Below are 24,204 nucleotides of genomic sequence, written 5' to 3' on the forward strand. Positions count from 1 at the left end.
CTCAGATACAACATCAGGATCAAACAACATCCACTACCAACTAGGTAGTCATCTTTCAGCATAAATTGACTGTTAGCAAGTAAAGATACTTAGTCACAGCTACTTACGAGAAAAATAGCCCTCCCTCCAGATCTGAGCAATTTAAGCTGAATGTTTTGGTAATTAAACATGTTTTGTAATGTAACACTGAAGTATTTTTCAGCTGCTTCTGCAGTTAGGAAAAGGAAACCCAGATGAAAATTCCAGAAGTTAGGCTGGAGAAGAAAATACATCTGAATGTGACTTAAGGAACATGGGTGCAGGTTTTCCAGCACTACACTGAAATTCAGTGTTCCTTCTAAGGCAGTTCTACATACATACCCATAATGTAGTTTGACCAAGTTACAAGACTTGTTGCCAGCCCCCCTGGCTTCCTTCTCCAGACAGTGGGGTTTTTTTTATTTATTTTGTAAGTCTTATTTTGCACAGAATGTTTCAGTGTGTTATGACAGTAAATATAAAACCTTGATAATTGAATACTTCAGGATCTGTCATTTCAATATACAACCTGATATTTTTAATAACTGAATGGAAAAAACCCCAGCCTTTTGCCAGTTGTTCAATATGTACAAAGCTTCAAGATGTCAAGGACTGATTTTTTTTTTTTTTTGTTCCTATAGTAGATAACTTGTTTCCTGTAAAGTTGCATGTTCATTAAACTTGATTTTATTTTAGATATTTTTAAAGCTACCCATATTTAAGCTTTTGGAAGTTTAAGTAGTAAATTTTTAAAATATTTTACCTTACTGCAAAGCTATCTTCTTTCAGAAGTTCAATCTTGCAGCCTCTGCACCAGCTACGCTCTTTAGGTAAATTTCTTTGCAGAAGTATTTAGGTAGAAGTGCCTGAAGAGCACCTCTGTAGGTAGTAAAACATTTTCAGCTCATTATAAAATGTGGTATGCACACATGCGCGCTCCCCTTTTCTTGAAGAAGCACACAGTTCTCAGAATAATCATTTTTACTATGATTTACAATAAAAACCATTTACATTACAATAAAAACCTCCATGAAAAATAATGCCATTTTGAGCCTGGCACAGATGTTTTCCATTATCAAAGAGGAAGCTCATGTAAAGTCTTTCTTTTTGTCTTAAACACTTCATAAAAGTAACTTCAACATTAAAAAAAAAAAGTCTCTTGAAAAAGTCTACACAACACTAACAAATCAGCATGCAGGCAAACTTACTTAAACCGAACCAGCAGTGCTTGAATTAACCTTTAAAAAAATATGAATAATCACATGAACAGAGAGAGTGAAGGTAACTTTACCTACACAAAAAGTCCTTTGGATATTACCGTTCGATAAGCCTGAACTCTGCTAGCAATGGCAGGTGGTCAGAAGAGTTATTTTCATTGGGAAGACCATTAACAGTCCAAAGATCTTTCTCTGTTAGAAGTGCCAGCCTGCCAAGAAGTTTCAGACCTCCATGAAAAGAATCCTCTGCTCCTGGTTTAAAAAAAACCCAAAACATGACATATATCAGTGCGGACTAAAACCCACACGTTTATACATACGCAGAAAGAGGAACACAGTATGGCAGAAAATCTTAAGTCATTATTGTTCCATGCAACATCACCAATAAGGTAGTTCAGAAATTATTCTTGTTTACTATTACTCTTGCAATACAGCTTAGAATCAGTTGAACTCCAAGTACTCAGAAGGACACTACCCCCAGTTTGTAGAGGGGTAAGTTGAGGTAGAAAAGGAAAGGGATTTACTCGTTCATTGTAACTCCCCTGAAAAAGCCTCACACAATTCAGTCCTATACTTTAGCACAACAGCATTATTAAACAGAGCTGACACCTGCAAAATTAAGCATCTTTTGAGAGTTACTGGTTCACATAACATTTGATTTCTGTATCCTCAAGCACAGAATTCTCCAGCAGGCAGGCCACACAGGTACTCTTGCTCATAAAGCGGAAAGTCTTCCGGCATTTCCCTTCCTAACTGTTCAGCATATGGAAGGGATCTTTCCCCATTATTTCCTGCTACCTGCTCCTATAATTGCCTAAAGAAAAACAGACACACACAAAATCCTCCACGAAACATGCAGAAGAAACACCACATTGCTCATGGAAGAGGGGAAGATGACTCAGCCTTGCAATCATACAGAATGGTTTGGGTTGGAAGGAACCTTAAAGACCACCTAGTTCCACCCCCCACCACAGGCAGGGGCACCTTCCACTAGACCAGGCTGCTCAAAGCCCCATCCAGCCTGGCCCTGAACACTTCCAGGGATGGGGCATCCACAGCTTCTCGGGGCAACTCATTCCAGTGCCTCACCAGCCTCATAGTGAAGAACTTCCTATATCTAATCTCAATCCAACCTCTTACAGTATCTCCTGAGCTTGGAGAAAGTGATCCTGGAATATTAACACAGCTTTCTTGGGTATCTCTTCCCTCCACGGCTTTATCCCATGGTACTCTACCCAGCAGGTCCCTGAAGAGGCCAGTCAGCTCTCCTGAAGCCCAGAGCAGTGAGCTTGCTGTGCACCCTCCTTGCCGTCCTGAAGATCTTGAACTCCACCATCTCATGGTCACTGCAGCCAAGGCTGCCCCTGAGCTCCACGTGTCCCTCCTGCCCCTTCTTGTTGGTGAGAACAAGGTCCATCATGGCATCTCTCCTCAACGGCTCCTCCGTCACTTGGAGAAGGAAGTTACCATCAATGCATTCCAGGAAGCTCCTGGATTTCATATGCCGTGTTGTCCCTCCAACAGGTATCGGGGGGGTTGAAATCCCCCATGAGGGCCAGGGCTTGTGAGCATGAGGCTGCTCCTATCTGTCTACAGAGGGCCTCATACACCTGGCCTGCCTGGTCAGGTGGCCTGTAGCAGACCCCCACTGTAACATCACCTGTACCTGCCCTCCCTTTATTATTATTACACTATACTTAAAATATTTGTGTCCTAAAAAAAACCCACCCCAACAAACAGAGACACCCTCCCCCTAAAAAACTCAGAAGAGCATCGTCAGCAAACAGTAACATGCTTCTTCCAACTCAAGTGAAAAAATTCCATTGAGAATGAGAACCTTGCACGATGTGTCAAGTTTGTTAGACTTGAGCTATCTACCCAAGCGAGAGCACAGTGATACCGAGCAGGCCGAGTGCTTTCAGGACCAGCACAAACAGCAGCTGTAACTTTGACAAAGTATTTTCTTTGTGAAAGTGATCAGCAATTTCAGAACTCCCCAGCTGAACCTGGTACTGGCTTACCAGTAGGCATATTTTAAAGGATTATCTGGCAACTGTTTAACTCCACAAATAGTTCAAGAGCTTCACCTCTTTGCCATCTGCCAGTTTACCAGCCCTCTACCAACCCAGCAGCTGTTTACTGCTGCTCTGAAGAAAAGCTTTTTTACTGCAGAGATGTCTCTGTAGCTCTAAAGCACGTGTCCGCCGGGTCTGGAGCCAAATTTATCGTTTGGCACAGCACCTGCATGTCTACAAAGGAGCAGTTCCTTGCTAAAGGGAGCTCGGTCTGTATCAGGTGATTAACGTCAGCTTAGAGCACTGGAACTAGCAAAAGTCCTGCAGGACTCTGGTAAGATACTGAACCCTGCTTTCACAGCACATCCTGAATACCAAACCAAATACTTGGCTAAGCATGGCAGACCAAAGCACAAAATCTTTCCAAAAAAAACCCCTTTAAATGGAAAGGAAAAAACTGATGAATCAGCCTAGACCACATTTAATACTCACTTTTTCAGACTTTGACAACTTTTAACACAGAGGTCCAGCTCATCAGAAAACTGAAAATCCAAACTACTAAAGTTTCTAAGAATTAATGAACAAAAAACTACACCAATTTAAACTACTTGGAGAATTCAAGTTTGGTCCCATTCTGTACTCTGATATAGGGTGAAGAATCTATTTGAAAAACAATGCAGAAAGAAAACATGCTATTGCTCTGCTGGGGCAATGATGGTGTAGCAAAATATATAAGCAGGTGAATTAGGATTAAATTTTGCCCAAGGATGCACTCTGAAATCACACAGCATTCAGAAGTCATTTAAATACTTACTTCTCGTATCCTAGTTATTCAGTCAAAGCTTTTATTTCTGTATTGTGAAGCTCTTGTATTTGATATGTTAAATTAAGAGCATTTACTGTACATGTTATGACAAATGAGACTCCTGCGCATTGACTCAATTTTAATAATCTAGTCTCAAGGTACGAAAGACGAAGGTGGTATTTTCGTTTCACATACTGAGAACAATGCTAATTTATAAAAAACTAGTTGCAATTTACAGCAGAAGCAGGAGCGGAATGCAGGTTGGTTTGTTCCGAGTTCTGCAGAGCCTTTATCCGATAGCACCACGCTGTGCAATGACCTTTGACGATGGCATAAACCACAGAACTAAAGACGACACGGCAGGCGCACTGCTCGGAGTGCCCAGGGTAAGAGCGCCAGCTCAGGAGGAACGCACCCGCAGAGGTACCGTGTCTTTCTTGCACCATCTGGTGCGTTCCAGCTGCAACTGCATTCACGAGAGACAACCGGGCCCACGCAAGCGACTGCTCTCTGAGCAAAAGCCACAGAGGTCGTTCACTTGACAGGCGCTGGACCATCTGAAAAGTGACCTTCTAAGAAACCGTTCGTTTATCAGTTTTAAAGCACATCGTAAATTACCGCTCACCAGTTTGTTGGTTAGATTATTGGAAATACTGCTTGGTTGTAGGTCTGGCCACTAAGGTCCTGCATGAGTTACTGACAGCAGTATTCCTCAGGTGCCACTTTCATTCCTGCTTTTCTGTAGCCTCAGCTCTTGTCTCCACGCTGAGATGGCAACTACAGGAATGTTCAGTTAGGTGAAAAAGTTTACCCTGTGTGGCACCACAAGGCCAGCCACATTCCTCAGGTAAGAGCTGACATTCAGTGCACTACCATGAACTCCTGAGGTACTTCATATGGATTAAATTATCACTAAATTTCCCTAAGAACAGCATTTGAATGTTCCCGTTTATCATTTGTGAAAAAATAATTAAGTATTTGTTTCTTTACCTGACTGGGCAGCAGTGTCATCATTCGCTGCAGAATAGAAAATATAATCCACAGTGACAGCACTTCGGGAGTGACAAGTCGTTACTTCTGGTATCCCAGTTTCAGGAAAGTAATGAGAATAGACTGAAGACAACTTAAAATGGTGCTGCAATTTTGAAGACAACCTAAACAGGAATCAAAGAAAATAATTTTCTTTACTTGTCTCTCCTAGACAGAACAAGCAATGAAGAAATACCAAATAGTGCCAGGTTACAAACAAAATGAATGATCTGGATATGCAAACTAGCATTTCTCTCATGCAATCAATCCCACAGCCTGTTGTGTTAGTAGCCTAAACCTCTGGCGGCAAAAAGCAGGCAGCTTTTTCAAGTAAAAGTATTGAAACTGGCTTCACTGACACTTCAAATATATGTGTTTTCACCTATGTCTACACTTTCTAAGATTTCATGTGTCCTTATTCAGCAATCTCTCCCTGATACACGGGCAGAAATGTCCATGAAAGCAGCTTATATGAAAGCAACAGACTATGAATTCATCTAACTAGGCCTTTCCGCATATAGAGAAGAATTTCCCCGCCCCCCTTCTCCTCTAAAACAACACTATCCAGTGCTTTCAAGCTAGGCTGCACTTAATCTTTTCTCCTCCACTCAGGCTCCCATCGTGTCCCTCTCCATCATCAGTCAGTCTGTTCCTCTTCAGTTCAGCCCATCTTGCCTGACCTGTTTTTTCAGTCTTGAAAACAAACTGCAAACTGCACCTTTCAGTAAAAGAATGTCTCTCTGTCTCTCTCCCTCCCAGCCCTTTGCTCTGCAAACTGTCCATCCCTCAGCTGTAGCTGCCTTACCTTGTACGGCCAAGTTTTAAACCTGAACTGTGATGTGTTTTGGTTAAAAACCAAGCAAAAAAAAAATCATCAGGGTTTTTAATGCAACTATTTGCAGCGATACCAAGATCTCATTTCTGATAAGAAATGGCTGGCCTGGAGCCTGACATCACACATACACAGTTAGGGCAATTTCCTTCTTCTGTACCTTATTTATATGCCTTTACCAGTTTGGTAAATGCAAAAATAGTCTTCCTTTCAAAAAGCAGTTATGTTTTCCTTCTCAGCAGTCTAGTGGTGGCTTTCTCCTCCAGTTTAACAAAATGTTTTGATCCAAGCAAGAGTTGTACTACTAAATCCATAATATTCCAAATTTCTGGGACTCAAAGAATTTGAATTCTCCCACAGAACTCCTGACAAGACTGATTTTGTGATTTTTTCCAGTTTCTTCCCCTCCTTCATCCCAATTTCACATTGTATTAGAGGATTTTATTAGCATCCATAAACCAGCATCTCAAAAAGAGTAAAAAAGAGAGAAGTGCCAACACTGAAGCAGCTGGACAACACTAGGGTTTTTTCCAATTGTTATTTCTCCTCCTCTCTTAAAAACACAATTTCTGCAACTGGACTGATGTTCACAGCTTTCCTACAGTGTCACTACAGAGCAAGATGTCCTGTTCATGTCAAGCAGTGACAAAAAAAAGTCAAAAACATTCTTTTAATAAGCAAACAGAAAGCATCTTCTAAACAGCACTGACACCTTGCCTCTGCATCCTGATATAATATCTGCAAGTTCCTACAAGAACACACACTCCATTTTTTCCAGTTCTAGTCTTCTGCTGTCTGATCAGTCAGCCTTTTCGTGTTTAGATGGACAATGACTTTTTTGCCCAATGGGCAGACTGCGTTGGGTGAGCATCTTGTATCCACATCTGGAATCAGATACAAGTTTGGTCTAAAAACAAAACAATCCCCCCAAAACAGGAAACCATCAAGGGCTTCCATTTTTTCCCCCCAACACATACTTTTCAGATGCCATTACAATCTCCTGAGCGTTGTCCAGTTTTGCTGCTTTCAATTTTTCTCCTGCAAAATAAAAATACATTCAATTTACATTTAAAAAACAGGATGTAAGCAAGACCAATATTGAAGAGCTACAGAAAAAACTATCTTTTTAAGTACACATTTTTTTTGCAGCAGGCACGGTACAATTCACAAAGCTGGATTAAATTCTTCTATTCCATTAGTAAGATCCCCTCCACAGACTCTTTCACATTATGTCCCATTCATTTGAAATGGTTTTTGCTGTCAAAGGAAAAATGGATGGAAGATGCAGTAATACTTAGCAAGGAATCACTTCCTTTTCCCACTTGTTCCATAAAGTGCCTGCACTATAATACATGAACACTGGAGCAGAACGTAGGTTCATGCTACATGCTTGTGCGCGTACATACATCTCTCTTCCCAGTCACAGCACAACTGGCTTTCATGATGCAAACACAGAGTTCAAATATTACGCACCAAAACTTGAATGGCAATTTCTAACCGTTATGTTCTGAAGATTCATATTTTCAAATGCTTATGTGAACAAATAACTTTACACTCAACTGAGCCCAACAAAGAAGTTTTGCAAGCTCAAGATGCACTGTTTTTCCCCCACTAGAACAATCTGTTTTTCAGTGCTACCTGAATGATATTTTCAAAGGTCCACAAAATTCATCCACCCAGCAACTGACCTGCATTTTCTTCTTTTTGTTGCTGTTTTATTTCATATACACAGTTTTGTGAAATACCTAATTTTTTTGGCCAGATTGGGATAGGTAAGATTCTTTGGCCCCTTGGAAACTGTTCTTGTCCAGAAACCTATGACAGACAACAGGAGCTTTTTTCAGATATAAATCAGATTTAAAAAAAAAAAACAAACCCAAAACCAAAAAAACCCAACAAAAAAAAATTGAAATTAATGGACATATTTTGTTAAGTTTAACATTTTAAGTAAAGAAAAGCCCCCACCCCTTCAAATAAATCTTTTATAACAGCTTGTCAAATCTCTGTAAAAATAGTAACACCCTTTATGTACACACCCTTTGTTTATGCTCTGCCAAGTTTTTTGCAACTACCCAACTTTTCAAGATAATTCTTGTGACACAAAGCTGGGAGACTACCGATACTATCAAGAACAATTTTAGCAACACAACAGGACTGAGTACATATGGCTCCCTAGCAGACACTTTATCTTCATGATGCTTATTCTTCTGGGAGCAAATCAAGTCAAAGTGGGGCTTGAAACAACTACCCACTAGCAACAAACACCAGCGGGGCTATTTTTTCATGTGTTCTCATTGTATGTACTCCAATTACTTTCCATTAAATAGCATTTGACACATCCAACAGCTACACACAAGAGCTTACAACAAAAACCGTCTAAACTGAAACAGTTTAGGTTCAGCATCTAATTGCATTTTCACTTTTACAATTATTCTAGCCACTGTAATTCGAAGTTTATCTAAAGTAAGAGTCACCTTTCCATGGAGTACACAGTAGGTATTTGATTAAATAATTACTTTACTCTACTTAAAGACTGGGACACTTGCACACAGTGATACAGACATCCTATGGATAACCGTATTTCAAGAACAATTCCATTTGTTTGCAGGTTTTTAACTTCAGAATGCTAGAAGCAGACACAGTATTCTGTAAGGCACAGTTAATAAACCCAAGCTTATTTTAGCATCTCCACAGTAACTTTTGCTTTGCAGACTGTGTAAAGGGCACTAAGATTGGTACTGCAATGGAAATAATCACAGCTATGGCATGCTAGCACCACTGAATCAAGTATTTCCCTTTAATCAGCATTAACCTTTTTTTGTAAAAAGTGAAAAGCATAGCCTACCTTCCCTATAGCAAGTCCTTCATAATTTAACTTTCCTTCCTTTATAAATCTGTACAATGGAGAACCAGGAACAGAATTGAAGTCACCACAGATGATAATTGGACAGAAGGTACCATCCTTCTGAGGGGCAACACTAGCAATCTCTGCCAGGAGCATTGCAAGCTGGGTCAGTTTGATGTCCCCTCGCCTTGGGTTATACAGTAGATGTGTATTGGCTATACAGATTGCAGCATTAGTTTTACAGTGAAATCTAGGCTGCAAAAGCAACACCAGTCCAACGTTGTCCCTGTCCAAGAGTGGAATATCATGGCGAAAAAATTCCACGGGGTTTGATGAAATCAGGCTAAATTTGGAAGTTTTGAAACAAATAGCACAGCCATCAGGTTTTCTCCCTGTCCTCATTTTATACTCACAGTGATACCCTGCAAGAAAGGCAATTAAAAACATAAAATATCATTGTATAAATAGAGATTATTAAAAAAATAAAAGATTAGAAAAACGTTCATGCTACTTTTCTCACATGGCTATCAACACCCAGTTTGAAGTACCAAAGATTACGTGAAGTTCACATAGAAAAAGCGAACACGAGTCTTTCTGTCCTGTCTAGCTTCAGTTTAGATACTACAGGAAACCTGCTCTCATACTTTTTGTAACATGTAAGTATCTACATACTTTAAAGATACCGAGCATGTTCTCCTCTACTCACATGGAAAAAAACCAAACCAAACCAACCAAAAAACCCCACAAATCACATGAAGCTGGACTTGTGTATTGAATTTTTTTCTGGAAGTTACCATGATGGTTTAGGAGTAATACCAGTAAAGCATTCCAATTGAAAGCAATAATCACTAAGTCATAAATGATTGTCTGAAGTGATTCATATAACAAAGGTATCAAACATATCTACATAATTATGTAATTATCCAGTTAGCAGCACGTGGTGAGCTTTCAACAGGGAAAACTGAGACATTTATCAAACTACAGTATCAGAGTTCAAACAAGTGCACCTGAAAATAGCAGTTTGCCAAGTTCTTCACTTTATGTAGAGGTGAAACACAGATTTTAATGAGACCCTACCTATGTAAGAAAAAACTAATGATCTTGAAACAGCATCTAGTTTTTGCCATTAAAGAAAATGCTTCTCTGCCCAATCCACACCATATGAATTTAGGCAGTATCGTCCCATGAAGTGGAGCGAGTCTACCTCCGAGCTCACACCAGCACCGGAACAAGGGATTTCCATTCCTCTCTCCCAGCTCCAGGCCATGTGCTCCTGCCACTTGTGGTGGCACTTACTGTTTACCCATAAGCCAACAAAACTAATTCAGAAAAGTAAAATTACTCCTGCTGGACCTCACCAGGGCAAAGGTCTGGTGAGTGCCCATAAACAGCGCAGGAGAAGGGGCAGGACATGTTGGGAGCTAGGAGGGGAAGAAGAAGAGCTACAGCATGCTCCAGATACCGATGTATAGCAGCAGGAAGCTCCGATGCCCACATGAGCCTGGCCTTACAGTGCTGCTTCACATTCCAAGTGGATTTAAATCAGCACTGCCATTACTGTATCTCCTTTACAAGCACTCAAGTCTGGGAGCTAGCCTACTTCTCCAATTGACAAAGAAAGTATCAGTTCAGTGCTGCTCCTTGAACTGGCTCCTGCTGGTATCAGACAAGTACCAGTGCCAGGAAGAAAGCAGGGCCCCGAGACTGAAAGGAAGTGTGTAGGGCATAAAAGATTTAGATCAGTTTAAACCACCATGGAATCACACCCCTAGCAACATGTCCCTTCCATAAATTCACATGTGAGAGTAGTAAGACAGTGCTATTTAGGTTAACTGACAGCAGTAGTATAAAAACTAATGAATATAAACCGATCATGGGTAAAATCTAGTGCTGATATTTGGAAGGTTTCAAGCCAGAAAAAACATACCGAAAAAAGCTATCCAACAGGAATACTGGTAGAAAACACTAAGGTAGCTTCAAGAGAACACTTGATGAATTTATGAAAGGGGCTACACAACATTGTTGCATGTGATGGCAGTAGACTTGATTCTACAATCTAAGAAAGTTTTTTTGAGGAAAATAATACTGGGGCAGGGGAGAAGACAATGTATTAGTCGCAAGAGTTTCATCATACCCAGGGATTCCAAACTTGACTTGATCTCTGCTCTGTAGTGGTCTTCTTGGACTTCTTGTAAACAGAGTACCTAAAGCAAAGGTTTACAATTAAAAGATAAGTATGTAAAAATATAACTGCATCGTATCTCTGTTGGCCAGTCTGTATAGGTATAAAACCAAACAAAAAATCAGAGGCTTTTTGCCTCCATAACCTCACAAAAGGATTCACTCTCCCATAGAAAATGCTCCTTAAAATTGTGAAGAGGGCCCAAATTCCTCCCACCCTTTCTCAGACAGACATATATTTTCAGATATGAAATCAGATTTAATCAAAATAGTGATCTGCTAATATATTCTCAGCAGTGTAGGGGAGGGCTAAATGTCAGAGCAGTGGGATGAAGAGGCCAAGGGCACACTTTTCATTAACCGCAGAGTGAACAAGCTTCCGTATTGTAACAACCTGAGCCAAAGATCATCCTCAAAATACTCTGTTAAGAGAGTTCTGAGCACCTTGGAGCCTTCTCCCTGCACACTGCAGTAATGCACGGATTTACAGCCACCTTGGGACCCTGACGTAGGACTGAGCTCCTGAAGGGCAGGTAACGAGTTAGCACTGGCTGCTGAACTGCAGCAACTAGATTCCACTTACCCACTGACACTAGCTGATTCAAGGTCTCAAAGCAGAACCAGATCTCCAGCAATATTCTGAAGTCTTTGCTTCACTTTAAGGTTACAGTTCAAAACAATGAATCTGTTAAAAGCCTATGTCCTTCAGCGAGAAATTCCTCTGCACAAAGGGCACCTGCACCTGCCAGGGTCTGTGAGCAGCTGCTTGTTGTAACTCCATGCATGCAATACAAGGCATCACCTCTTCACCCCAGTGCTGCGTTGTGTGGCTCTACAGACTTTATCAAGTACCCTGACTGAACTGCTCTTTGCTAGAGGGGCTGGCTTCAGCTCCAACCCTTTATTCCTGGAGAACAATGTTACCACCAACAGCACCAGGCTCACCAGAGTCCCTCTGCCTGATGCTCCTCCCAAAAAGGCCAGCGATGTACCTCACTGTAAAGATACGTACATATAGTATGTATAAATGTATTATGAGGAAAGGAAGAGCTTGAAGGGGACTTTAATCTCCAGCTTCTTGGCTATGTACTAACATAACTGCATTTTTCAAATAGTTCAAGGCAGTTTTTCTGTCGCTTCCTTAATACAACTACTTTAATTCTTTTCAGTACTGTTTTCAGACACAAAACAGACTGGATTCCATCACCAAACACTGGCCCGAACAATGACTGAAGCAAAAAGTTTACTGACTTGACTTTCCGATTAAAATTAACAAATATAAAGGTCCTTAAAAAAAAGAACAAAACCACCCACAACCAAGAACACAGTAAGGTATTTTTTCAGACCCCAATATAAACAGAAGTTCAGAGTTATGTCTCAATAGAGAACAGCAAGATTATTCACAGGACAAATGGTGCACAGTACCAGATGAAGAGAGAAATGAACACCTGAGAGGAGTAATTTTGGATCATTCTCACATGAACACTACTAACACCTGCATCTTTCTCTCTAATCTCTAATTGAACACTAATCTCGAGAAGACAAAGATTCGCGTAGTCTTGTCACTCCAGTCCTCATAACAATCAAAAAAGTCTGCCTGCCAAATAAAGGATTCAGACATGATTCAAAATTTTCCATTACCTGGTCTAACAAATGGCTCTGAAGGATTAGAAGCCAAATTTTAGAAAGGTACTTCTGATTTACTGAACATACAGAGACTTGATGTAACTACTACACTTAAACAAATACGAAATCAAAGTTGCACATCTGGAAGTCAGAAATGCCAGTCCTGGAGGTTGCCTTAACTTGACCCTCCTGTGTGCATGCATACTATTGTTCCTCCACAGCAGCCTGGCATGCAAGATTAAGTGTTTGCAAATAATGACCAACGATTCAATCTTGCATATCCTTTGCACTAAACAATTTACAGCACAATTAAAAGAGACACCTTCCAGAGCTTCCTAAACTGTACAGTCCCAGAAACAGACTAACCTGGAGAAAGGTGCCCTGTTCTCCTACTCTTAAGTATCTATCCTTAGCTACCTGTTACAAACATGACACTAAACTAGGTGCACCTTTGGCCTGTGCAAGTGTTGCTGTTCTTACGTTCAATGCCTTGTTTACAGCACTGAAGTCCTCTAGGCACAGACTGAGAAAGATTTATGTGAAGAAAGAAGGTTTTAGAATTATAAAAGAACTGCAGTGTATCAGCAGAGCATCAAAGCCATGTCAAAAAGACCATTCCAGGAAGTTAACGGACAAAAAAAGGCAACTATGAATGATATGTAGTGCAGAGTTTGCCTTTGCTTCAAGTTCAGATCACACAGAATACACTAACTGCACAAGCATGAATCAAAACTGCTGTTAAGCGTGACTTAACTAAAAGCTCACTTGGATTCACTAGACAGCCCACCTATTGAAATAAAGAACAGCAAGAATTTGCTCCTCCAGTTTATCAGTTCTTAAGAAATATCCACATGCTCATTTCCTACTCACATCTGCATCCAGCTGCTTGATTTCCTGTAGAATGTTGGGAAATCTGTATGTCCAGATTAACAGTCGTTGCCTGCAGTGTTTATATAGGTGGGAGTTATCTTCCAACAAATTTTGTGAGAGAATATTGTAGGACATGACTGTAAAATCAAATTTTGCCTCACTTTCTGTATTGCTTTGGTCAGTTTCTTTATTTTCAAAGATTTTCATTGTTCTACTGTGCTGACAGAAATATTCCCAGTGTCTTCTGACGGTTCCTGTTAAAAACACATGAAGCAGAAAAAGTTATGTAATAGGCCATATGCCTTCTTACTACTCTTAGGAATCATTCTACTGACAACTACTCGTCTTTCAAATTGCTTAAGCAATTCTAAAAGCTTACTTGATTAGCAGTGATTTAAACCCTCTGTTTAAGATTAACTTTATACAAGCATCAGTAAAACAACACAAACGAAAACCCCCAATCGCAAAACCATTATGTGCCCTGGATTTCAAACTGCTTTGAAATCAGAAAACTGGCATGTTCTAAGAAGATGGTTGTAGTCAGACTATACCACGTTGCTCCCTGTTGAACAGCTGTCAAAGTGGTAAGCCAAACTGAGTCTGCTGACATAGTCTTACGCTGCCTTCTGCCACTACCTCCTCAGTGGAGATGGGGTATGTGACAGCCTGGGATACACCCTTTAAAGCAGCGTATGGGCATCTTGTTGATCTCCCTATCCATGGATTAACAAAGGGTTAGGAATCAACGGGTTCACCTCTAGCCTGTGTACAGTCTGAAAAATTCAGCCACAAGCTGCAACAGGATCCATTAGAGGTGTCCCCAAACAGATAAAGAACCCGATTTCCCTCAGTGAGGTTGAGAAATTAAAAATATTAATGGGCTTCAGAATTACCAAGAACTTCTGAAAAGGCTTACTTTACCATTCTGCCTTTCCTAGTTCCATACTTATTAGTAGTATCATTATATGAAAGTTTATAAGAATATACCTGCCCATCATTGAGCATCCCATTATTTTTCAGATATATATTTCTTCACTTAAAAAACTCCTGAACAAATACGCCTTTCAGCATTTATATCTGAACTGAACTGGACCTCAACATGCTCTCAGGTATCTGTGCTATCAACAAGTGGCAGGCTACAGCTATAGCCGTACCTGTCCTATTTGGGTAGCAGACTTCATCAGTGTGCTTACATTACTCAGAACTTTATCTAGTATTTACAATGAATACAGCAAGGCTTTAAGTACTGCTTCTACAGTGGGAGAGAGGCTGCGTTCCTCCTCAGCAGGTATTCTTCAATTACCATCATCTTACAATATGCAAACTAAAGATAACTAGGAAGGACCACACCGCTAACCACACTCTCACCATAACTTTATTTAAGTTATGTCAAGAGGTGTTAAGAGAAGACTCAGTAATAAATGGACAAAGCAAACTCCCTTCCTTCAGCTCCTGAACATGGATGCGATGTTTCTAAGCCTTATGGATAATTGTGTCCAAAATCCCTTTGGGATGCTGATGGCATCTGTCACCCTTTTCAGTCATAATACGACTTCCAGTTTATTTTGTTAAGGAAATGATTTATGCAAGAGGGCCTTAATTTTGGCCGTGTCCCTCTATTTGTTTCACAGTAGAAAAAACGGTTAATATCCACGATATTCAGTAAAACATTTGGATGCTATATATTATACCTGTAATGTAAGCTAAGGCTGTCTGTTGCTGAGTTTGATACACAACTTTGCACTTCTTACTGTATTTACCTGGATAAGCACATTTGCTGTTTGCTCTGTCAGTCATGACCTGACACAAAACCTGCCAACATGCCTGTGGCAGAATACAGCTGTAAACACACAATCACACTGGAAGCAAACACCATTAAGTCTCAGTCCATTAATCCTCAGTTATCTAGATCACAGGTAAAAACTGGCTTGGAAAGAAGCCAACGTGGGTCCAGCACAGCTTACTAGCTCAGCTACAGTAAAGGAGTGAAGCTATACAACTGCCAGCCCAGCTCAGCCCTACAGCAAGTTAGCTAAATCTTTTTGCTTTGAAAGAGTTCCCAAGTTAACAGACATGCTCTGATGAGAGATACCTGAGAGAAAGCTGTCTGAACCAAGCTCAGGACTCCCCAGCTGGGCAATCCCTCACAAAACTGACTGTATTCTACCACCATGCACAGTGAACCTAGTTCTGGCAGACTGTCAGACAGCACAAAATAGAAGTCTACAGACTAAACAGCATTACAAAACTGTAACATTTTTAAGACAGATGCTTCTTGAGAGAGGTGCCAAGAAAAACAGTAACTCACAAGGTGCAGGCAATACCGCTTGTAACTTGTTAGATGTGTTCAGTATTAAAAATTAACAAGGAAAATTAGCAAAGATTTTTTTTACCTTTCCTGTTGTTATGTTCTTCATTCTGTGCTACAGAAAAACACAATGCTTCCTTCTGATGAGAGAAGTTTGTTTCTTCGCCAGGAGCTGAAGTATCGTGCTGGCCACTGAGTCTTCTCTTCTTTGTCAATGGTTCTTCTCCCTCAGATTTCATACTGGGGTTAGGCAGATGAAAGCAAGAGCTTTGCGTGAAGTTATCAAGCTGCCAATTAGAGTTCTGAAATTGTCTCCAAGGTCCAAAAACCAGAGGGAGTCTCCAGTTTGCAGAGAAATCAGCTGGAACAGGAAGTGGGAACGAGGCCCAGGGATAGTGTCCGGCCCATCTCATACAGCTGGGAACTGGGCTGTTCAAGGTGAGTATCTGAGAACCGTTCCAGTGGGCGATCCAGTCTCTGCCCAGCCTCTGTACATGACGGGGCAGCATGGAGTGCCTACCAAAGAAAGCACAGGTTTCATTACCTACACACAACTACATCTGTCTGTGGAAGGCTGTAGATACAAGTCATTCTGGTCGTGATTTATATATGATATTCTTTCCCTACAAGTTAACAGGTACAAGATATTAAAACCTTTTTAGATATTGTGGCAGCGTGCTGTCCCCCGCCACCCTTCAATCCTGACCTTTATTTCCATATTACTCAAGTGTTAACCACCAGTGGCAGCAGAAACAGTGTGTCTGGTCCTGATGGCTGTATGTGACTCAAAGTGAATTCAGGGGAGACAGCAACATGACAGCCAAGTGCTAATTTGAACAATGCGCCCACCTAAGAGGGGTGGTCAGGGTCCAACTCAAACCAAGTTTGAAAAAAACTTAACTTCTGTAGTCAGTATGCAAATATAAGTCAATTATCTTACTCCATAGTGGACAGCCCAGAACCCATTGAGCTCTCCTGCACGACAGGATCTTCCCTTGTGCAGGGACGCCTCTCAAGGTTCTCCTAGAGGCTGAGAAACTCCTTGCTGCCAAAGATTCTTAGTAAGTGCTTAAGAGCATGCTAAACTTTGAAATCTTAGCTAAGCGGTATAAAGGATTGATTACACACATATAATCCTTTAGGTATAAACTGTTGACCAAATCTGAGACTAAGTCTGGATCTAGTGGCACCTAAACTTCCCTCTGAGGAGTGTAGGAGGCAAGGGGATCCCTTCTGAACCTCACAAGTCAATGCATCTCCCTGACAGCTCTGTCTGACCCTGTCCTCTGTGCAGCAAGCAATCAAATGTACCTTGCCATCAAATCCTGTTAAACCGCTGTTGCATTTACTATCGAACTTCGTTAAACCTCATTTTATACCAATAAATATATCACTGCTGCTCTTTTATGAGTGAAGTGCATCTCTTCATCTACAACAGATACATATAAGATATTTAAACCTTTATCTGAATGACATGCAAAGCAGGACTTTATAAAGCCATCTTGTATCTTTTTTCCCTTCAGACTTACAAATTCCATTTAATTTCCAAACTCTACCTGTCTGAATAACTATTTACAATTTCTTTCCTGCCTTGTTGAATTCAACTATCAGATCTTTCAAGTGGTCAGTGGAATGACAAAAGGCCATTTCTGCATGCCACATAAACTTTATGAGAAGGCTATTTGAAAGAAATCAGAAAAGCACTTTCCTCCAAGCAGCCAGAAATTTGTTTAAAGAGCCACTGACCTGGCTTGAACCAAAATGCCAACAAGACAGGGAAAGAGAAGTACAAAACTCTCATGGAGTCTCTCGCACCAGCTTATAGACTAAATCTGTATTATTTTTTTTTTCCACGCAGGAAAAGCACAGGTTAGTGGTTAATGCCATGAAAATAAGGTGGGTTTTTTTCTCCTCTTTTTTTTCCGGAAAAAAAGAGTTAAAATTTGCGTCTCAACAAGAGAGGCTGACCGGCATCCATCTGCCTCAGCTTCCTGGTTGTTTAACCAAGAGCGCGTACCTGGAGTTTCCAAGCAGACACCACGGGCCGTGCCGAGCTGAACTGCAGTGGGAGCCTCCCACTGCCCCTCGGCTTCGCCAGCCAGCCTGAGCACAACTCCCAGCAAAACCAGCTCGTCCTGGAGCAGCGCTTCCCACCGCAGCGCTCCAGAAGCGGCAGGGCAGCCGGATAAGCAAAGCGCAGCCCTGGGCACCACGACGGAGCCGAGGAAGCGCCGCCGCTCCTTCGCAAAACCCCTCGAAACTCCAGCTTTGCGGAAAAGCGCTGGGGAGGCCTCCCTGCTCGAAAGCCCAGCCCCAGCCCGGTACTTCCCCACCACCACCTACCGCCGGCAAAGGCGAACCCCACGCCCGCGCCCTGTTGTTTACCGCGGCCCTGCGCCGGCTAATGGCGGGTATTTCGGACAAGCGGCTGCCATCACTCCCGAGTTCCCCGCCCGCCCGGCCGCTCCCGGGCCCCCACACCCTGACGGGCCGCGGAGCTGCCACCCGCCGCGGGGAGCCCCCGCACAGGCCGCCTCGGCCTGCAGTGGCGCCGGGCCGCGGGGGCAGGAGGGCAGGCCGCCGCCGCACCGGCCCCGCGGCTCCGCGCACAACAGTGCCGGGGCGGCTGCCGGGCCCGGGCGCGGCCTAGCGCTCCCCCGACCCCCGCTTACCTCCCGGCGGGCCCGGGAGTGGGCCCGGCCCAGGGGGGCCCCGCTATCGGCTCCGCGCAGCCCCTGCCCCCCCCAGGGGGGGTCACGCCAGGGCAGCGCCAGCTCCGCCCGCCGCCGCGCTGCGGCCCCCCGCTTACCCCACACGGGCGGCGGCCGCACCCGCCCGCTCGCTTGCTCCTGGGACTTGTAGTCCAAGGGCCGGTGCCGCGTCCCGGAGCCATATTTGATCAGGGAGGCCAGGGCCGAAGCCGGGCCGCCATCTTGGGCCAGGGCGGGGCCAGGGACAGCCCCCTCCCTCGGCGGGAGGCGGCCTGCTGTACGCCTCAGCCCCTGGCAGCGCCCGCTGGGCGGTGCGGCGAGGGCGGGTGGTGGGCTGCCTGACTTCAGGCTTTTGATTCTTTTGAATGGACGTAACGCTGTGCCAATGCCGTAGTTTCCATATGTAGCATTCTGCCCAGGGTTACCGTGTGTCCCCGTAGGGCCAAAGGGTCTCGAGGAGGAGCCGTCGTGTGTTTCAAAGTGCTATTTCAGGCTAGCAGCACCATGTTCACTGCTTGTAGAACAACAAAATCCACACACCTGAGGTGGTATTTTAACATTCTCGGGTTAAAATGCACCTGACAATGCTCTGCTGAGGAGACCTGGCCTGAGGGATGGGTGGGAGACCTGCCTGCCCTGCAGGCCCCGCAGATGGACCCCACTGCTTACCAGCTGCATAAACAACCCTCTCCATCTCTGTCAATGTTGCTTGAATAAGCAGTTAAAACGCTTTCTTGAGGTCTTCTGCCGACAGAGTAAATGCTGGCTCTGTTTACTGTAAGGAAGTGTACAAAGCATATGAAATATGGTAGTGCTGAATCGTGCAGATGCTGTGCAGGAACTGTAATCAAGTAAAATACTGTTTCTCTGCATCCCTTTTACTTGTGTCATGGAAGTGACTTTAAATAACAGTAATTTTAAAGTTTTCCCAGAAGTGGTAGGGAAGACTGGAATGGAATAATGTAGTTATGTTAAGGCTGTGCTAGTTAGGCAACCTGTCAAATCCACTTTGGGTTTTCCACTTCTTGAACACAAGTTACCGGCAAAAGGTATAAATTACCCATCCATTCTCTTAGCTTCTTCACAGTGTAATGAGAGAGAGATGTTGCTACCTCCATAATATATGGGTAGTAAAAGATCTCCCAACTATATTTTCCAGACCTATGTTATTTTGGTAATTTGTTCTTTGCTATATTTTTGAAGTATTCTTAGATATATTTCTGCGATAGAAGACAGTAAGCCATAGCTATAGCAACAACAGCTGCTGTTATTTTTAGGAGCAGAGGGAATCTTCCCATGGAATGCAGTTATTTTCTGTATTTTGAGCTGTGTAAGACACTCAAGATACTCAGTCACTTCAAAGGTTTTTACATAATAGTAATCTCAGTAGCGATGCTGGAAAAAGGGAAGGGGGAAGCTTTGGGTGTGTTTAAGATAAGGCTTAGTGAAAAGGAATATATGCTGATAATCATAGAAGTTAATTGTGTAACAGATGAAATGGAAGATCAGAAAAAGATTAACCTATTAATGTTGCAAATTGTTTCTCATCTCAATGTTGCTGTTATTTCTTGCCTTGACCTAGGAAAGTCTTAATAAGCCAGTAACACTTAATTGTAGACTGTTTACTCTGCTCTAATTATTATTTTGCATATCTAGGTTGACCATACTGTGTTAAGAGATATTCTTCAAAATAGACGTCTCCAAATTCTGATTTGCAACTAGAAGCCAAATTATTTTATGAGTCATTTGAGCTTTCAAAACTCCCTAGTAAGTGGAGGCTACTGACTCACTGAGGGAGGTTTTGATTGATTATACTGCTCATAAGAACAGCCACGGTGGTTCAGATCAATGGTCCACTGAGCTCAGTTTCCTGCTTTCTACAAGCAGTTAGCAGCGGATGCCTAGAGATGTGCAGGGGCTGGGCAAACTTCAAATGAACATTCTTGCTGCCTCTAGCTGTTTTCAGCTCAGTAGATTTCCTAAGCCTGATGTGTTTGTCTCTTTAGTTACTCTCAGTGACTCTCTCCCCCAAGTACTTGAATTTGTGAACTCTCTGCATCAGCAACATCCTTTGGTGAGAGTCCCACAGGTCTAGCATTCATTATGTGAAGAACTATTTTATTATTATTAATTTTATGACCTCGTTCATATCAGCTTCACTGGCCTCTGGTACATGTGTTGAGAGACTGAACAGGCCATCCCCCCCATCTTCTCCATGCAACTCATGATTTAATGGTCTGCTATCATGTCCCCTCATGTTATTCCTTCTTCCAAGCTGAAAAATCTGACTACTCCATTGTTCAGCACGAAGAAGCTATTCCATATATCTGATAATATTTATTGTCCTTCTTGGCTTAGCCATGGAGTTATACAGTTGCAATATAGTCTTCTCTGTCTTATTCTCTACTCCTGCTGCTCCTTCTCCCTTCCTCCTCCCAAGAAATTGCTAACTTTTGAGTTAGATGGCATTTCAAGATGGATATTTTTTTCTCAGTAGATGCATCAGTTGGCTATTGAAATTTAAATGAAATCTATTATATAATTTACCAGGGATTAGTCAATGATGGCTTCAGTCCCATTGATTTCTGTTTATGCCATTAAAACATCAAAAATTCCACATCTTTGTCACCTTCGGAGGCGTGGCGACCTGGTTCAGGAACGGCACGGTGACCAACCCCAGGCTGCTCGGGCCATCAGCTCACAGACACCAATGTGGTGGATGGCAAATGGCGTTTATTGATAAGTGGCGTGGCATTATATAGCTTGGGTTTACAACGTCACTTCCGTCTGCTTACGTCATAAGCTAAAAGCTATTGGCTATCCAGAGAGGGGCTCTATATTTCCGTACAGCGCGAGATCTTCCAACCGCCAAGCCCTAACTACCTACACATCTTATGAGACGTTACAAGCAAGTGCTGCTTCATAAGCAAATTTATACCAGAACTGGTTTCCCAATCATGCTGTTACACTAGAGGGTTATATGAGTTGCATGATATATCAACTAATTAGTATACCATGCTAGAAAATGTTCCTTGTTTACTTGAGCAAGCGTATTTTCAGCCAGCTGTTTGGTTTTTTGGATGTGATGCCACTACATCTGAGCAGCTGCATGCTTCCTATAGCCAAAATCAGAGAAGATGAGAACAAAAAAGTATCCTTGAGATCATTCTGTCCAGCCCCTTCATTTCAGATCTAAACAAACCTCAGATTAGGCTCCCTTATTTGTCATTAGAATTACTTCAAACAGATCTTTTCTTCTAAAGTCTCTTTCAATGAACCTTCAACTGCATCAATAGTATAAAAAAAATAATTGCTAATTAGAGTTTGTTGTGTATCCTTTAGCCTTGGAGCTTAGAAACTTGCTTAGGAAGAATGATGATCAAGACCATGTTATCTCTGAGGTGCTCCTTTTAATAGTTACTTCCATGAAGTTAGATGTACCACCACCTTGTCAAAATATGTAAAAGACACACTCTTTCTCTCTCAGAAAACAGTGATAAGTGTGCTTCTAACAATCAATGTCCTATTTCTTCCCCATTCCTTAAGAAAATATTTCCCATGCAAAACAGACTAGACCTATCAAGCAATTCTTAAAGGTAAAAAGGATAAAGAATCTTTCCAGTAACTGGATAACTGGGAATGTCAAAGTAATATAAAAAAAATGTTGGGACACTATAAAAACTCACAGTTGGACTGTTTCTGTCCTGTGACATGTTAGGAAGAGTCATTGTGTTCTCCCACAGAAAATGACCTTTCTCTGGGACAACACTATTCAGAGAAGCAGCTGCAACTGGATGCTAGAACATGTCTGGAGCGCCTCTGACATGACTTTTCTGGGCTCTCCAGGACTGCCAGATCAACTGTGTTCTGTCAGACCAGCCCTGGGAGGGGAACAGCTGGTACACTCATGCCTGTTTCCCTGACGCTGCACGTTTGCAAGACTTGCTTGCCTCTGGTATGTAGGTTGGAATTCCCATTATAATGGGATACAAATTGAGTGAGGACAGTGTCGGGATTAAAAGTAACAGTAATCTTGTAATCACTAGGAACAAGGTCAAGGTGAAAGTGTGGCAGTACTTCCAAACTGTGATGCTTACACTGAAACCACTTAGACTCAGTGGTGAGCTTGTGCTTCCAGATCTGTAGAAGTGAATCTGATCTGGAACTCAGAAAGCGAATGATTATAGTTGATGACCTTTCATTTACACAGCAATAACTGGGAATGTTATAAAGACTCATGATGCAGTTCAGGCATCCTCAAAGGGTAGATACTCACTATGAGCTTCAGTACAAGAATCTCATCTTTTACAAAGAAATGCCATTAAGTATTTTACTTTATGTCAAAGACCTGCATGACATCAGAGATATTAATAACCTGGTAATGAAAAGCTGATTTGTTAACATCTGCTATTAAATGAATGAAAGCATGGTGACAAAAAAGAAGAAAATAATCTTAACAGTTTATATAATCTGAAGCGTGACTTCTGTTCGTATTGATCTGTGTTGATATAGGTCCCACTACAGCCCAGTAATTGGCAGTACTTGGAACCTTATGAAAGGAGAACGCCTTGCAGGGCAAAGTTGTGCTCCTCTGAACCAAAGCAATGCACCTCAGACCCTGCAGTTCCCTCACACCAGTGTGTTTCGCACCCCTGTGCACACACAAGAGCCCACCTGCAGAGAAAGATGCAGGTACAGCTTACAGAACCTGGGGAAGACACAAAAGGGCAATTCAGTAACCATCAAACGTGCCTTTTTGTTAACGTTCCTCTTTAACACCCGCGAGTCATTTCTGCATTACAGGCCTTCAGATTTAGGGCAGTGTAGCTTAAAACAGCGCTGGACGCGGCACACCGGCTCTGCCTGGGAGAGCCTTGCCACGGATCTGTGGATGCCACGGGGCGTTTGTGCTCGGAAGGGGCTCGGTAGTCGCCACGGAGTGTCAGTCCCGCACAGCCGCGCCCTCGCCGAGTGCCGTGAGCGGGGCCGGCGTGCCGCTGGGTGCGCCTGGGTGCTTTGCCCGCGGCACCCGGCCCCACCCGCCTACGCAGGCTTACCAGGCTCTGGAAAAGGCGGCCCCGTCCCAGCGGCCTGCTAGCAGCCGGGGTACTCACACCGGCAGCAGGAAGCGCTGTGAGCCGCAGAGGGCCCGGCCGCACCCCACACCGAGTCGCCCGACCCCAGCCCCGCCGCCAGCCCCGGTTTAAGAGCCCCCAGCGCAGCAGGGGCCCGCTGCTCCCGGCGGCGGGGCGGGGCGGGGCTGGGCGGGGCTGGGGCGGGGCGGGCCAGGCCCCGGCACCGCCCGGGCGGGGCGTGGCGTTCCCGGGCGCCGCTTCCGCCTCGGCCGGGGCCTGGCGCGGTGGCGTTGCGGCGGGGGGCAGCATGCTGAGCCCGCGGGAGCGCGGCGGGGACCTGGCCCGCTTCTACACGGTGACGGAGCCGCGGCGGCACCCCCGCGGGCACACCGTCTACAAGGTCACGGCGCGGGTGAGTCAGCGCCCGACCGGGCCGCGGCCTCGGCCTCCTCTGTACCGGCCGCCGCCGCCCTGCCCCGCGCCCCTCAGCTCCCCGCGCCCGGCCTGCCTGTCGTTCGGTCTGTACAGCTGCCGCTGCGGGCGGAACGGAGCCTGTGGCCGGGCTGCCGGCGGGGTCCTGCCGTGCCCGGCTGGAGCAGGCCGGTCGCGACGTGGAAGCCCCTCTCAGGGACACGGGTGGGAGCCAGGGGGGACTGGGGCGCGGCGGCCGCC

General features: G+C 43.6%; 2 protein-coding genes across 12 annotated transcripts in view; one reads left to right on the forward strand and one right to left on the reverse strand.

The window, feature by feature from the left end:
• Positions 1 to 981: 981 nt before the first annotated feature.
• Positions 982 to 18,701, reverse strand: ANGEL2 (angel homolog 2). Of its 6 annotated transcripts, none has more exons than XM_005238715.4 (9): positions 18,556 to 18,701; positions 15,832 to 16,262; positions 13,439 to 13,692; positions 10,896 to 10,965; positions 8,762 to 9,183; positions 7,605 to 7,731; positions 6,894 to 6,954; positions 5,046 to 5,209; positions 982 to 1,487 (listed from the first exon to the last, which is right to left on the reverse strand). In XM_005238715.4, the coding sequence occupies exons 2-9, from the start codon at positions 16,253 to 16,255 to the stop codon at positions 1,333 to 1,335; spliced, it is 1,677 nt and encodes a 558-aa protein (XP_005238772.1). In that variant the 5' UTR covers positions 16,256 to 16,262; positions 18,556 to 18,701; the 3' UTR covers positions 982 to 1,332. The 6 variants fall into 6 exon arrangements, with proteins under 6 accessions (XP_005238772.1, XP_055672040.1, XP_027644262.1 ...); XM_055816065.1 differs by lacking the exon at positions 18,556 to 18,701 and adding an exon at positions 18,419 to 18,552; XM_027788461.2 differs by lacking the exon at positions 18,556 to 18,701 and adding an exon at positions 17,764 to 17,882.
• A 5,068-nt stretch (positions 18,702 to 23,769) lies between these two features.
• RPS6KC1 (ribosomal protein S6 kinase C1) overlaps positions 23,770 to 24,204 on the forward strand; it is a 90,628-nt gene continuing 90,193 nt past the window's right edge. For 3 of the 6 annotated variants that reach the window (XM_055816087.1, XM_055816089.1, XM_055816088.1), the window contains exon 1: positions 23,770 to 23,944. In XM_055816087.1, the coding sequence (XP_055672062.1) occupies positions 23,840 to 23,944 (105 nt within the window). In that variant the 5' untranslated portion in view covers positions 23,770 to 23,839. The remainder of the gene's footprint in view (positions 23,945 to 24,204) is intronic. The other 3 variants (XR_008749158.1, XR_008749159.1, XM_055816086.1) reach the window with 1 other exon arrangement.

The sequence above is a fragment of the Falco peregrinus genome, chromosome 11, assembly GCF_023634155.1.
Source record: "Falco peregrinus isolate bFalPer1 chromosome 11, bFalPer1.pri, whole genome shotgun sequence".
NCBI classification, from domain to species: domain Eukaryota; kingdom Metazoa; phylum Chordata; class Aves; order Falconiformes; family Falconidae; genus Falco; species Falco peregrinus.